Raw genomic sequence first — 17,042 nt, forward strand, 5'->3', positions numbered from 1 at the left:
GGCGGGACTGGAAGATCTCACAGGCGTCAAGGCCGGAGGGTCTCGCCCTGTATCAATCCCAGCACTCAGCTTTTTCTCTGGCACCTTTCTAAACCCCTTCCTTTGCAATCTTCAACTTCTTTCATTCCAGCTGATTTACTTCTCCCTTTGTGTGTTTGTGCCTGTGACGAATGTATATCTGCTGTAGATTGTGCAGTATCCCTTCAATAAATAGTAGGCATCACAAGTCTCCTAATCTAACGTCAAATCTCTTTGTTGGTTTTTTGTATTTGATTTGATTTACCTCTTTATTTTTAAACGCTCGGCCCAGTTTAACTCGTTCAGCTCCTATCACATTCCTTCAATATCAGCCGCACTTCGCTTCATAACCTTGGCTCGTGTGCGGTCGCCCTCCTTCTCAAACCTCAAACCCTGTCGTGTTATGTTCTCTGTTTGCCAGATGCTCCCTTACTGTCAGATTACTAATTAATTCCAGCTGGTTACTCATTACCAAGTCGCGTATGTCCTGCTCCTGCCCTGGCCGTACTCAAGAAAATGCGAATCGAGATATGCCATTTATCAGCCAGTCTATGTAAAATTTAAAACCTCCCGTTATAGAATATAAAACATAGAACATAGAACATTACAGCGCAGTACAGGCCCTTCGGCCCTCGATGTTGCGCCGACCTTTGAAACCACTCTAAAGCCCATCTACACTATTCCCTGATTGTCCATATGTTTATCCAATGACCATTTAAATGCCCTTAATGTTGGCGAGTCCACTACTGTTGCAGGCAGGGCATTCCACGCCCTTACTACTCTCTGAGTAAAGAACCTACCTCTGACATCTGTCTTATATCTATCATCCCTCAATTTAAAGCTATGTCCCCTCGTGCTCGACATCACCATCCGAGGAAAAAGGCTCTCACTATCCACCCTATCCAATCCTCTGATCATCTTGTATGCCTCAATTAAGTCACCTCTTAACCTTCTTTCTAAAGAAAATAACCTCAAGTCCCTCAGCCTTCCCTCATAAGATCTTCCCTCCAGACCAGGCAACATCCTGGTAAATCTCCTCCGCACCCTTTCCAATGCTTCCACATCCTTCCTATAATGCGGCGACCAGAACTGCACGCAATACTCCAAATGCGGCAGCACCAGAGTTCTGTACAGCTGCAACATGACCTCATGGCTCTGAAATTCAATCCCTCTACCAATAAAAGCTAACACACCGTATTTTCAGGGATCTATGTACATGGGCACCAAGATCTCTCTGCTCATCCACACTACCAAGAATCTTACCATTTGCCCAGTACTCTGTCTTCCTGTTATTCCTTCCAAAATGAATCATCTCACATTTTTCTGCATTAAACTCCATTTTCCACCTCTCAGCCCAGCTCTGCATCTTATCAATGTCCCTCTGTAACGTGTTACATCCTTCCGCACTGTCCACAACTCCACCGACTTTAGTGTCATCGACAAATTTACTCACCCATCCTTCTACGCCATCCTCCAGGTCATTTATAAAAATGACAAACAGCAGTGGCCCCAAAACAGATCCTTGTGGTACACCACTAGTAACTGGACTCCAGGCTGAACATTTCCCATCAACCACCACCCTTTGCCTTCTTCCAGCTAGCCAATTTCTGATCCAAACTGCTAAATCACCCTGAATCCCATGCCTCAGTATTTTCTGCAATAGCCTACCGTGGGGAACCTTATCAAATGCTTTACTGAAATTCATATACACCACATCAACTGCTTTACACTCATCCACCTGTTGGTCACCTTCTCAAAGAACTCAATAAGGTTTGTGAGGCACGACCTACCCTTCACAAAACCGTGTTGACTATCTCTAATTAAATTATTCCTTTCCAGATGATTGTACATCCTATCTCTTATCAACCTTTCCAAGACTTTGCCCACAACAGAAGTAAGGTTCACTGGTCTATAGTTACCGGGGTTGTCTCTACTCCCCTTCTTGAACAAGGGGACAACATTTGCTATCCTCCAGTCTTCTGGCACTATTCCTGTAGACAATGATGACATAAAGATCAAAGCCAAAGGCTCAGCAATCTCCTCCCTAGCTTCCCATAGAATCCTAGGATAAATCCCATCTGGCCCAGGGGACATATCTATTTTCACACTTTCCAGAATTGCTAACACCTCCTCCTTATGAACCTCAAGCCCTTCTAGTCTAGTAGCCTGTATCTCAGTATTCTCCTCAACAATATTGTCTTCTTCCTGTGCGAATACTGATGAAAAATATTCATTTAGCACCTCTCCTATCTCCTCGGACTCCACGCACAACTTCCCACTACTGTCCTTGACTGGCCCCACTCTTACCCAAGTCATTCTTTTATTCCTGACGTATCTATAGAAAGCTTTAGAGTTATCCTTGATCCTACCTGCCAAAGACTTCTCATGTCCCCTCCTGGCTCTTCTTAGCTCTCTCTTTAGGTCCTTCCTAGCTAACTTGTAACTCTCGAGCGCCTTAACTGAACCTTCACGTCTAATCTTTACATAAGCCTCCTTCTTCCTCTTAACAAGTGATTCAACTACTTTAGTAAACCATGGTTCCCTCGCTCGACCACTTCCACCCTGCCTGACAGGGACATACTTATCAAGGACATGCAGTAGCTGTGCCTTGAACCAGCTCCACATTTCAATTGTGCCCATCCCCTGCAGTTTCCCTCCCATCCTTTGAATCCAAAGTCTTGCCTTATCGCATCATAATTGGCTTTCCCCCAGCTATAACTCTTGCCCTGCGGTATATACCTATCCTTTTCCATCGCTAAAGTAAACGTAATCGAATTGTGGTCACTGTCACCAAAGTGCTCACCTACCTCCAAATCTAACACCTGGCATGGTTCATTTCCCAGTACCAAATCCAATATGACCTCTCCTCTCATTGGCCTATCTACATACTGTGTCAGGAAACCCTCCTGCACACATTGGACAAAAAAGGACCCATGTAACGTGCTCGAACTATAGCGTTTCCAGTCAATATTTGGAAAGTTAAAGTCCCCCATAACAACTACCCTGTTACTTTCACTCCTATCCAGAATCATCTTTGCAATCCTTTCCTCTACATCTCTGGAACTTTTCAGAGGCCTATAGAAAACTCCCAGCAGGGTGACCTCTCCTTTCCTGTTTCTGACCTCAGCCCATACCACCTCAGTAGACGAGTCCTCATCGAACGCCCTTTCTGCCACTGTAATACTGTCCTTGACTAACAATGCCACCCCTCCCCCTCTTTTACCACCTTCTCTGAGCTTATAACCATTTGTTATTTTGTACGAGCTTTTCTTATCTATCAAGGGCGGCACAGTGATTAGCACTGCTGCCTCACAGCACCAGGGACCCGTGTTCAAACTCGAACTCGGTGTAACTGTCTGTGTGGAGTTTGCACTTCCTCCCCCTGCCTTCGTGTCCCCCCCCCCCCTCCCCCCCCCCCCCACCCAGTGTCCTCCGAGTGCATCCATTCCCACCCACCCACTGTCCCAAGATGTGCAGGTTATGTGGATTGGCCATACTAAATGGCCCCCTTAGTGTCCAAACGTTAGGTGGGGTTACGGGGAGGGGGTTGTGGATTGGCCCCTTGGTGGGGTGCACATTCAGAGGGTCGGTGCAGACTCAATGGGCCGAATGACCTCCTTCTGCACTGTAGTGATTCTGTTCCATCTCGAGACAATTCCCACCACATTCTTCAATCGTTTGTTGTGTGTTAATTTTCCACAGAGCGATTTCACTGCAGGCGGAGACTTGTTGATAGCCTGGATTTTAACCAATGTACCCTTTCACAACCTCCCTGCTTCCTCGAAACACCCTGAAATGTTGATCATTAAGCTGCCATTCCTGCCCAGTTGCAGCTGTTTTCTGGAATGTACATGGTAACCTTTTGAGCTAGATTTCTGCTACAAATTCACATGTTTTATGCCTGATGCGACACAAGGTTTTTTTTCATACAGAGGATTAGGATTTAATTACCAATGACTGCTTGGGCCTTTGCACAGCTTACCTTTCTCACCACTTTTGTCACACACTATAGACTTTGACAGTGTCACATACTATAGACTTTGACAGTGTCAGATACTATAGACTTTGACAGTGACACACACTATAGACTTTGACAGTGACACACACTATAGACTTTGACAGTGACACACACTATAGACTTTGACAGTATTATACACTATAGACTTTGACAGTGTCACATACTATAGACTTTGACAGTGTCACATACTATAGACTTTGACAGTGTCACATACTATAGACTTTGACAGTGTCACATACTATAGACTTTGACAGTGTCACATACTATAGACTTTGACAGTGTCACATACAATAGACTTTGACAGTATTACATACTATAGACTTTGACAGTGTCACATACTATAGACTTTGACAGTATTACACCCTATAGACTTTGGCAGTGACACATACTATAAACTTTGACAGTGACACATACTATAGACTTTGACAGTGACACATACTATAGACTTTGACAGTGACACATACTATAGACTTTGACAGTGTCACATACTATAGACTTTGACAGTATTAAATACTTTAAACTTTGACAGTGACACATACTATAGACTTTGACAGTATTACATACTATAGACTTTGACAATGTCACATACTATAGACTTTGACAGTGTCACATACTATAGACTTTGACAATGTCACATACTATAGACTTTGACAATGTCACATACTATAGACTTTGACAGTGTCACATACTATAGACTTTGACAGTGTCACAGACTATAGACTTTGACAGTATTACACACTATAGACTTTGCAGTATCACACACTATAGACTTTGACAGTGTCACATACTATAGACTTTGACAGTGTCACATACTATAGACTTTGACAGTGTCACATACTATAGACTTTGACAGTGACACATACTATAGACTTTGACAGTGTCACATACTATAGACTTTGACAGTGTCACATACTATAGACTTTGACAGTATTACATACTATAGACTTTGACAGTGTCACATACTGTAGACTTTGACAGTATTACACCCTATAGACTTTGACAGTGACACATACTGTAGACTTTGACAGTATTACACCCTATAGACTTTGACAGTGACACATACTATAGACTTTGACAGTGACACATACTATAGATTTTGACAGTGACACATACTATAGATTTTGACAATGTCACATACTATAGACTTTGACAGTGTCACGTACTATAGACTTTGACAATGTCACATACTATAGACTTTGACAGTGTCACAGACTATAGACTTTGACAATGTCACATACTATAGACTTTGACAGTGACACATCCTATAGACTTTGACAGTGACACATACTATAGACTTTGACAGTGACACATACTATAGACTTTGACAGTGTCACATACTATAGACTTTGACAGTGTCACATACTATAGACTTTGACAGTGTCACATACTATAGACTTTGACAGTATTACATACTTTAGACTTTGACAGTGACACATACTATAGACTTTGACAGTATTACATACTATAGACTTTGACAATGTCACATACTATAGACTTTGACAGTGTCACATACTATAGACTTTGACAATGTCACATACTATAGACTTTGACAGTGTCACATACTATAGACTTTGACAGTGTCACAGACTATAGACTTTGACAGTATTACACGCTATAGACTTTGCAGTATTACACACTATAGACTTTGACAGTGTCACATACTATAGACTTTGACAGTGTCACATACTATAGACTTTGACAGTGTCACATACTATAGTCTTTGACAGTATTACATACTATAGACTTTGACAGTGACACATCCTATAGACTGACAGTGAGACATACTATAGACTTTGACAGTGTCACATACTATAGACTTTGACAGTGTCACATACTATAGACTTTGACAGTGACACATACTATAGACTTTGACAGTGTCACATACTATAGACTTTGACAGTGTCACATACTATAGACTTTGACAGTATTACATACTATCGACTTTGACAGTATTACATACTATAGACTTTGACAGTGACATACTATAGACTTTGACAGTGTCACATACTATAGACTTTGACAGTGTCACATACTATAGACTTTGACAGTATTACATACTATCGACTTTGACAGTGTCACATACTGTAGACTTTGACAGTATTACACCCTATAGACTTTGACAGTGTCACATACTATAGACTTTGACAGTGACACATACTATAGACTTTGACAGTGTCACATACTATAGACTTTGACAGTATTACATACTATAGACTTTGACAGTGACACATCCTATAGACTGACAGTATTACATACTATCGACTTTGACAGTATTACATACTATAGACTTTGATAGCGACACATACTATAGACTTTGGCAGTGACACATACTATAGACTTTGACAGTGTCACATACTATAGACTTTGATAGCGACACATACTATAGACTTTGACAGTGTCACATACTATAGACTTTGACAGTGACACATACTATAGACTGACAGTGACACATACTATAGACTTTGACAGTGTCATATACTATAGACTTTGACAGTATTACATACTATAGACTTTGACAGTATTACATACTATAGACTTTGACAGTGTCACATACTATAGACTTTGATAGCGACACATACTATAGACTTTGACAGTGTCACATACTATAGACTTTGACAGTGTCACATACTATAGACTTTGATAGCGACACATACTATAGACTTTGACAGTGACACATACTATAGACTTTGACAGTGACACATACTATAGACTTTGACAGTGTCACATACTATAGACTTTGATAGCGACACATACTATAGACTTTGACAGTGTCACATACTATAGACTTTGACAGTGACACATACTACAGATTTTGACAGTGTCACATACTATAGACTTTGACAGTGACACATACTATAGATTTTGACAGTGTCACATACTATAGACTTTGACAGTATTACACACTATAGACTTTGACAGTGTCACATACTATAGACTTTGACAGTGACACATACTACAGACTTTGACAGTGTCACATACTATAGACTTTGACAGTGACACATACTACAGACTTTGACAGTGTCACATACTATAGACTTTGACAGTGACACATACTACAGACTTTGACAGTGTCACACACGATAGACTTTAAACCCATTGCAGACCTTGTACCCCTTGCGAGTTCTCCGCCCCATCAGTCTTGGTTATATCCAACAATACCAGGCTTGGAAGTCCCCCACACCATAGACGTGGCTGATGCTCGCTATTGTGCACTTGGCGTCTTCGTCAAGGTTTCTCAACAATAACATATTTTATCTTTGTTCTTGTGCCACGTGCCACTTTTCTGAACTCCAATATGAGTTTATTCCCATACAGCGGTGCGAAGATGAGAGAGACCTGTCAGTTTATCGATCCTCAAAGAATGCCTTCCTACCCCCTGACACCCGAGTTGATTTGTGTGGTGGACTGAAGGGATTTTTCGATTAAGTACGTACATGAGTGGGGATCATTCCCCGACATGGGGGCAGCTGTTTATTATCTGAAATGCAAATGAGAAGAGGGAGTTAGATTGGCACGGGTAATCTTTCTAACCTCATGTGAAATCCTTGATGTGCTACCGCATCGGTCTGTGTGGAACGCGCTCATATTGATGCATAATCCTCTGTTTGACCAGCTCAACCAACATTTATCCCTAGTCTGACATGTCCTGGTCAAGTGCAAACCACTTATTTATGTCAGCAATTGAAGAATGGAGCAGCTTTTCAGGACATGGATGAGTGGGTGAGGAATTGCAGCCTTGACAGTGAAATTCATCCCAAGAATTTAATTTTCCATGTAATGCATGTAGTCCATTTATAATACCATGGCCTGTTTCCACTGTCCTGTATTTAACAGTCATCTTACCTTTTTTATCACTCATTTCAGCCTGTGTGAAATGCAGAACAAGCTTCAGCCCCAATATTAGCTGCTATAACAGGCAGTTTTATGTCAGATAGTCAAACGATATTTCCTTGACCCAGCCTCATAAAGTTTCATCTTTCCTTCCTGTCACATGACGGTGGAGCCAAATGTCACCAGCTACTGTGCCATTGGACGGGAAATTTGGCAGGACCGACGGGAGATACAAACTCCACCGACAGGGCAGCTGCTCAGCAAGGGAAAAGGAATTGTGCACACTGCAGACACTAAACAGTGACTGTGAGCGGGGTTTGAGGTTTGGCTAGCTGCAGGAACCAATTGACCTGTGTTTGTGTGGCTAAGGCAGACTGTGAGCTTCCCAGCAGGAATCAGCTTGGACTGGGAGCAGGCTCCATCTGTTCTCCCCTGGCTGCGGTTAAGCATTTTAACTGATAGAAAATGACTCAACCACCTGTAGTCAAGTGTGCTGGCAGGGCAGGGCCCGACAGAGACTCCAGTCACTACTGCAATTGGCATCTGGCTGATTGCATGTTGAGGACATCTTAATTACAAGGCTAATACTGTCGGGGTCCTTTTTATTGGTTTATTTCAGGTCACAGAGTAAACAAAGAGGCTGCAAAGGATATAAACCGGGTTTAAGTGTCTGCGCGAGCAGGTGGCAGATGCAATATACTGTGGGGAATGTTGTGTTCTGCTTCTTCATGTAGCAGAAGCTGCTTCCTTGATGTATGCTCTGACAAAGGAAGGTTCAGACTTGGAGATAGATTTAACACATTTATTGAATAGTTAACAATTCTCCTACTTGGGCACATTTATTGAACAGTGAACAATTCTCCTCCATGGGTTTGACTCTCCTGCTAATCTTACTATAGTAACTCGATCTAACTAACCAGTCTGCTCTAATCCATGCGGTGGGTGTGATGCTTCCCTGACCTGCCCCTGTCCTTCTCTCTGAGTGTCGGCTATGGAAAGAGAAAGAGCATGTGCGCCCTGTCCTTTTATATGGGTAGCCCCCTTGTGGTAGTGTCACCTCTGGGTGTATCTTGACTGCCCATTGGTCGTGTCCTATCTTACTGACCTATTGGTTGAATGTCTGTGTATCATGATGTCTCTGGTGCTCCCTCTAGTGTTTATTTAGTCTTAGTGTATTTACATTAACCCCTGTATTTACAGCGATGCATATCACCACAGGGAAGTGTGAAATTATCCACTTGAGTAGGGAGAATGGAAAAGAAGAAGATGTTTTAAAAGGCGAGGGTGTAGTAAATGTAGGCATTCAGAGTGATGTAGATGTCACTTGTGCATGTATCGCTGGAGATTAACTGTAAAAGCTCAGGTAGCCCGAGAAGGTAAGCTAAACCGTATTCAATAAACCAGCATAAAGTAAAGGCTGCAGCACGGCCTACAATCCAAAACCCCAACCGGGGCTACCGATCACGGCGGTCCCTGTCTGGGCCGGCTTTTATAAGGCGGCTTGACGAGTCCGAGCTGGACGGGCCGCCGCCCATTAGCGGGGGATCTCATAGCCCACGAGTCCCACGGAGAGATCAATTGTGGTGTTCCCATGGGTCAAGTGAGGGCTCTCACATCAACTTACAGGTACAGTCGGAAATTAGGGAAGCAGGTAGTGCGTTGCTATTTCTCCCCCCCCCCCCCCCCCCCCCCCCCCCCCCGAGGGGGATTGGAGGAAAGTCTTGCTGCAATTGTACAGGGCTTTGGTGAGACTTCTCCTGGAGCAGAGCTAGCAGGTTTCGGAAGGATATATAATAGTCTTGGAGGGAGTGCAGCGGTTGATTGACTAGATTGATTCCTGGGAGGATGGGGTTGTCCTGTGGGGAGAATGTGAGTCGAGCGGCAATTTAGGAGAATGAGGTGATCTCGTGGAAGTGCCCCTGATTCTTAGAGAGGTTTAACCGGGCAGATGCTGCAAATCTGTTTTCCAAGGCAGCAGGGTGTAGAATAACACGGTCACAGCCTCAAGATAAGGTTTGGCCATTTAGGACTGAGTTGAAAAGAAATGTGGTGGTGAATCTCTACCTCAGGGGGTCGTGGGTGCTCAGTCAGTGAATATATTCAATATCAGATCGGTAGATGTTTGGACACGAAGGAAATCGAGGCGATAGGGTGAGACAGTGGAGTTCATGGACAAGTACAACCATTCTGTTGAATGGTGGGAATGAGTCAATGGGCTGTAAGGCCTATCCTGCTTCTATGTCACACGGCACGCAAAGATTCTAGCTCTTGGAAAGAGCTGTCCAATTAGTTTTCCTCCCCTTTCGCCCGGCTAATACTCCCCCGTCAAGTATTTATCCAATTCTTTTCTGTAAGTTACTGTTACCAAGGTTCTGAAAGAACCTTCTGTAGTGAACTCATGTGCATGTACACAAGGGGTTAATGTGTAATCAGTAGCACCACATGATCACTAGAGGGCCGGACCAACAGGGATATAAAAGGCAACCACATTGGGTCTCTGGGCTCTCTCTCGGGTGCACTGTGACCAGGGAAATAGCAGACAAGTTCGGATGGCTAGTGGAGTTACGTATAGTTACCGTAGTTAGATCTTGTTAACCTTATCACTAGTATCAAAGTTAAAGTAAAGAACTCATGTAAATATTGTTGTAGTTACTCAATAAACCTTTTGTTACTACTGGACGAGTTCGAATCTTCCTCATCGAGATTCAGAAGACCTCATCACTAACCAAGGATTGAGTAGCACATGTTACCTACCACACAGGTAACAAAACACCTCCCTCCACCTGCTAGGCCGTGCCCGCCAAGTCTTAACCAGTCGCTGAATAAAACAATCTCTCCTCAGCCCGCCGCTCATTTTCTTTCGCATTCCTCTGAAATCTGTGTCCATTGGTTACCAACTCTTCTGTCACTGGAAACAATTTCTCCTTATTCAGCCAAACATAACCCTTCATGGTTTTGAACATCTCTGCCACATTTCCGCTCAGTGTTCTCCGCTGGAACATGTGACAGGGATCCCTCGTCCCTGTTCCCGTTCCAATAAGTCCGTGTCCTCTCTGTGGCCTTTGCTTGTGGTGTTGAGAATCAAAGCCAGGACCCAAGCCAGCGATATTGGAAATCAGTAAACTAGAAACAGGCATGGAGCTGGTCACCCAGCATCTGAACGGTCTTGTTAGATTCTAACTGAAGTAAATTAATTTTTTTATAGTCATGATCAAGCCCATCTTTAAAACTGGGCAGTTAAACTGAGTGCTGTGTTCATCAGTGGAATGAATGCAATGGGCGCCCGACTTGGTGTTGGGACGAGGCCGTTGAATCTCGTGAGAGGCCTCTCGTGGGATTTGCGATGCTCAAGATGCTCGCGAGACTTAACAAAATCTCCCGAGACATCGCGGTCTGGATCTCGCCCTTACAGGGTGTGGTCCGTATCTGCATATTTAAATCATAAATTAGCCTCATTTAAATATGTGTTTGCAGGATTCTCCTGGTGCCCAAGACCTAACGGCCGCGCCTGGGAGACCTCGCCAGCGCGCAGTTCAATGCTGGCCGTTCACAGTCATGGGCCAGTCGTCATGGCATCTGGGGGAATCTCGCAGGCCAATTAGGGACCCCTGGGTGGTCCACGACAGGGCAGGGAGGCACCCCGGTAGCCCCTCTGGCACCTTAGCCCTGGTACCTGGGCAGTGCCACCCTGGCAGCGCCACCCTGGTAGTGGCAGGGTGGCCAGTTTGGCACTGCCAGGAATTGGGCCCGGGAGGGGGCTTTACCAGGTGGAGGGGAATGGGTGAGGGGCTGTTCCCAGCGGCCTTCCTGAGGTTGGGGGGGGGGGGGGGGGGGGGTGAGCTGAAAGGTGGGGGTGGGGGAGATTGGGGCACGCTTCCAAAACAAACATCAAAGTGCCGTTAAATAGCGGGTGCTTCTCGATGCTGCAGCCCTATAACTCCACTCAATACACAAAACCTTCCCGGCCCTGTGGAAGTCCTCAATCTGCTCCCCCTTACATTGAGGCTAAGCCCGAGTTCGAGTTTCACCCGCCAGTGGGAACAACCTCCCTGCTTCAATCCTATCTATTCCCTTCATAATTTTATATGTTTCTATAAGATCCCCCTGCATCCTTCTGAATTCCTATCGGGGATAACTGGGACACTGGCTGGAATAGCTGAGAACTAAGACTGAAGAAGACAATATAGTCTGTCAATGGAGTAAAGCTCCATGTCTTGGTTTCTGCTTCACCAGCCAGCTTGGATTCTGTTTACACAGAGGCGACAGCAACCGGGCGAACAGAGTTGGAAATGCAATCAGGCTAATGAAGGAATCACTTGCTGAAATTGAACAAGATACTGGTTTGACCCCAGCTGGGATATTGTGCAGAGTTCTGGGCCCTACACTACAGGAAGGATGTGAACACATTGGAGAGGGTGCAGAATAGGTTCACAAGAATGGTTCCGGGGATGAGAAACTCCGGTTATGGGGATAGATTGGAGAGGTTGGGAGTGTTCTCCTTGGAGAGAAGAAGGCTGAGAGCAGATTGGAGAGAGGCGTTCAAGACCATGAGGGGGCTGGACAGAGTAGACGGGGAGAAACTGTTCCCGCTGGTGAAAGGATCAGGAACGAGCGGGCACAGATTTAACGTGATTTGCAAAAGAAGCAAACTTTTTTCAGACGAGTGGTTGGGGTCTGGAATGCACGGCCTGGAAGTGTGTGTGGGCAGGTTCAATTGAGGCATTCAAGAGGGCATTGGGTGATTGCTGGAATCGAAACCATGCGCAGGGCTACGGGGAAAAGGACAGGGGAGTGACACTAAGTCACGATGCTCGTCTGAACAGCTGGTGCAGAGACAATGGCCCGAATGGCCTCTTACTGCGCCGTAACAATTGTGACTTATCAGTGGTTAGTGCAGCAGGGCAGCAGTTTTACCAGAATACGTGCTGCCCCGTCGCTGTCTCTGCTCCCTCAACAACATAAATAAATGACCTGCATTTCTATAGCGCCTTTCATGGCCTGAGGCAGAGGCTGATTTTCAATGAAACACACGGGGGCCCTGGCCAATGGTGGGGAGGTGTGGGGGGGGGGGGGGCGTAAAGAGGTAGGTGTTCTGGTGAGAACACAATGGGAACACCAATCAGAGCCTTGGTAGCTCTAAATTTGGCGATACAGAACATCGTCGGGCTCTGGTTGATGGACTCCCCTTTAGCCGGACGTTGGGAGGTGGCGGAGATTCAGAACGGTTCAGACACGGTTCTCCGGAATTGGTGTGAAGTTTCTGAACTTTCATTCAGTAAAAGGCAGCCGAGCCTCTGGCATTGGGTCTGGTGGGCAGCCTGGGGCAAAGGTGAGGTCAGCGGTCCGACAACGGGGTGAGGGCCTGCGAAGCCTTCAGCGAGGTGAGGAGGAGGCGCTGGCTAACTGCAGTTGAAGGGAGCAGTGAGGCAACTCGCGACCTCCAGGCCAGGGCTGAGGAGGGCAGGTGGGCAACCAGCCAACAGCACAGAGGCCACCAGGCCAGATAGCCAGCAGCAGCATCCAGGAAGCCAGCCAGGGGCCCACGCGGCCCGTCGAGGCTCAAGGCCCAGCCACCCGAGTGAGAGGTGAGCAGGGCAGCAGTCAGGAGGTGCTAAGGCCAGGCAAGCACTGGCGCCGTGTCTCAGGGACTCGGAGAGAGCCGGAGCGGGGCAACTCGGTCAGAGTCCAGCCAGGCTGAGAGTGAGAGGACTGGGCAGCAACCGGACTGGGCGGGACTTTGGGTCGCTGTGTCTCGCATTCATATAATCCCAAGAGAGCACAGGACGTAATTCGGCCCATCGAGTCTGCATCGACCCTCTGAAAGAGCACCCAAACGAGGCTCTCCACCCTGTCCCTGCACCCACACCTACCCTTTAAGACACTAATTTATCATGGTCAATCCACCTAACCTGCACATCTTTGGACTGTGGGAGTAGACCGAAGCACCCGGAGGAAAACTACGCAGACACGGGGAGAGAACGTGCAAGCTCCACGCAGTCACCCAAGACCGCAATGAACCCGCGCCCCTGGTGTTGTGAGACAGCAGTGCTAACCACTGTGCCACTCTGTGCGTGAGGGTGGGGCGCCGTCAGGAGGGCATTGACATCATTCTGGGTAGGGGACAACGTCATTGGGCCGGGGCGCAATGTCATGGAGGGGGTGTGGGGGAGGAGGGGCGGTGGGGGCTCAACGTCACTGGGGTTGGCGGCCACGTCACCAGGAGACGGGGCATGATGTGGGGCCCGTAAAGTGGGAGAGCGCGGGATCCCGAAACGTGTAAGTTCACCTCTGGCTCGGGGACATCTGCCAGTTGATGAAGTATTGATGAAACGGAGATACCGTTGTCATGAACGAGGCAAGACCTCAATTCAGAATCAATTCGCTCTGCTACAAACATATGTGAGGAACTGCTGAATTTTTCTATGGTGTTGCATTGCCCAATGCTCAGACCTCCAGCTGTCATTCCTCGTGGGTGACATGATCCGCCCATTACCAACACCCCTCCCCACGCGCACACACAGCTTTGTGCCTGCAAACCGGATATTGCACTGAAATGGGATTACTGGGAAAGAGATTGTTGTTGTTCAGAGCTGGGGACCTTCATTATCCAGTGCGCCCCATGCAAGCAATGCCTGACTACAGCGCAGTGCATGGTGCATAGATTCTGCCTGTTCGAACATGTTTCTGTCATATCCTTGTTTGAGAGTAACTATAACCTTTTCAATGATCCATTATTAAGATAACAGGATGTTCCCCCTGCTGATAATCATGTGCTAACAGAAAATGAAATGTGGTTTAAGAAACTTTTGATTTAAACTTGTGTTCACAATAGCACTGCATTCCCTTTCCTCCAGGATATGAGGAGGGTCTCACAGGGAACACCAGTTGGTTTGCCCGAATTAATTAACTTATCCCCTCAATCGTGATGGGGGCAGTTCATACCATGAAGGACCAACGGTTGTGGGGTCGGTGGGGAGTGGCGGGGATTGCAGGGGGTGCGGGGAGAGGTGGATGAACAGATCATACCATACGGGATCATAGGGGCTGTAGATTCACCATGTAAAAATATTGTGAGTTTACTAAAGTGTCACAACTTGGACCAAGAACAGAAAAAGCTGCAAAAACCCAGCACCCATCAGGAGAGACAGAGGGTTAACGTTTCGGGTGCACTAACTCTTCATCAGGATTGAAAGAAGAATGTGGAAACCATAGACACCGTCAGGCCTGCTGAGCTTTCCCAGCATCCCCTGTTCTTGTTTCAGATCCCAGTATCAATGTTTAGCACTGCTGCCTCACAGCGCCAGGATCCCAGGTTCGATTCCGGCTTGGGTCACTGCTTGTGCGGAGTCTGCAGGTCCTCCCCGTGTCTGCGTGAGTTTCTTCAGGGTGCTCCGGTTTCCTCCCACAGTCCAAAGATCTGCAGGTTAGGTGGATGGGCCGTGCTAAATTGTCCCTTAGTGTCCAAAAGGTTAGGTGGCGTCATCAGGATCGGGTGGGGGATTGGGCCAAGATTGGGCGCTCTTTCCGAGGGTCGGTGCAGATTCGATGGGCAGAATAGCCTCCTTCTGCACTGCACCGATTCTATGATTCTGTCATTCTTCTATGACCTGCAGTATTTTGCTTTTCTTATCTCTTGCGACTGTAGTTCGACTGTGTAGAATCTGCAGCTCTGAACCAGTGTTTATAACCTACAAATACCTCCTCCTGTTTACTCTAATTACCACCTTCAGGTGATTGTTACAAGAACCATGCCTGACATGGGGAAAACATACTTCCCGGTCACAAGCTGTTTTGATCAGGAAGTTGCCTGCAAAGGTGCTGGAAGCAGATTCACTGGTAACCACCAAAAGGAAATTGGTGAAATGCTTGAAGGGGAAAGCAGGTGCCATGGGTCGTGTCCTTAATTCTGGACCTAAAGATCTGGGTTCGCATCCCACTACAGGCCGGAAATTTCGAAACCCACCCTCCCACGGCCATGGGTTTCCCTGGTGACGGCCGGCTAGACATGGACATCTCCGTTCACACTGGTGGGCCTGGAGAATCCTGCGAGCGGCAAGGGCTGCACAATCCCGGCCCAATGTCTCCTGAATGTGGCCAAACATGGTTCGGTGTCAACCGGCCGTTCCTTACAACATTCCTCTGGCTGCCGGTCAGAGTAGGGGAGATTCTTGACACGGGGTGATGGCCCTCAAACTGCAGCTTCGGGCCACTAACTCATTCCTCAAGGGAAAACAAGCAATGGGAAACAGCCACCAGCATGTCCTTTATCTGCCTTGTACCCCTCTGGATATGGGAAGCCTAGTTCTCAGCTTGAGGGAAGGGGAAACTATTGAAGGGATGTGGGGAATGAGCAGGAAATACCTGGATTGCTCTTTGACAGAGCCAGCAGAGAATCAATGATTCTGTAATCGTTGCCCTACCCCCATCTCTCCTTCTTCCTTATGCATGGGTCAACCCTCCCCTCAAATACGGACATAATAGGACTCGATCTTCATCAAAGATAGTTCAAGAATTGCTCAAGGTTTATCAATTGGATTGACGGTGTGTGTTGTGGTCACCATGGTTGGCTGCTCCTGGTATTCTCTACAGATAGAGTTTGTCTGTGACCTCCTTTGTTTCAGGAGGCCGGGCTAGCACCTATCGTACCTTCGGCCGCTCCATGTGAGCGCTGAGCCTTGCAGGAGGTTCCACCCGCACCGATGATTTTTGGCAGCACTGCAGAGGCATGTCACAGGCTCGATTCCTCATTCTCCTTGTAGCTTTGTCCATGAATTTTCAGGTAAGAATATCAACTTCACCCGAAGCTGCCCAGGTTGGTTATTGCAAACTTGTTTTTCCTCTGTTCATTGCATGTGGGCGTCGCGGTCTGGGCCAGCGTTTATTGCCCATCCCTAATTTCCCTTGAACTGAGTGACTTGCCATTTCAGAGGACTGTTAGAAACCCCACTTATTTTATCTGCAAGAGTGTCTCAAAACCCCAAAGATTAACTATGAAACATTGGTTCTTAGCAGTGTATAACTATTTGGAATATCAGATAACCTGGTCTCCCTTGACTCACCCTGTGTTCACTATCCCTCCCTCTTTTTTGTCTGATCTTCTGAGCCAATGATGTCATCACTACACAATCAGGAACCCCCACCCCGCAGATGGTCCGTTTGCAATTTCCCTGTGTCT

At 46.5% G+C, this 17,042-nt stretch overlaps 1 protein-coding gene across 2 annotated transcripts in view; it reads left to right on the top strand.

Moving 5' to 3' along the window:
• The window catches only part of gcgra (glucagon receptor a), a 191,954-nt gene that overhangs the window by 131,385 nt on the left and 43,527 nt on the right, over positions 1–17,042 (top strand). The window contains exon 2 of one of the 2 annotated variants that reach the window (XM_072483670.1): positions 16,489–16,646. The exons of the other annotated variant lie outside the window; for it this stretch is intronic. Within the exon in view, the coding sequence (XP_072339771.1) occupies positions 16,593–16,646 (54 nt within the window). The 5' untranslated portion in view covers positions 16,489–16,592. The remainder of the gene's footprint in view (positions 1–16,488; positions 16,647–17,042) is intronic. 2 annotated transcript variants of the gene reach the window in all.

Source organism: Scyliorhinus torazame, chromosome 18, assembly GCF_047496885.1.
Source record: "Scyliorhinus torazame isolate Kashiwa2021f chromosome 18, sScyTor2.1, whole genome shotgun sequence".
Lineage (NCBI taxonomy): Eukaryota > Metazoa > Chordata > Chondrichthyes > Carcharhiniformes > Scyliorhinidae > Scyliorhinus > Scyliorhinus torazame.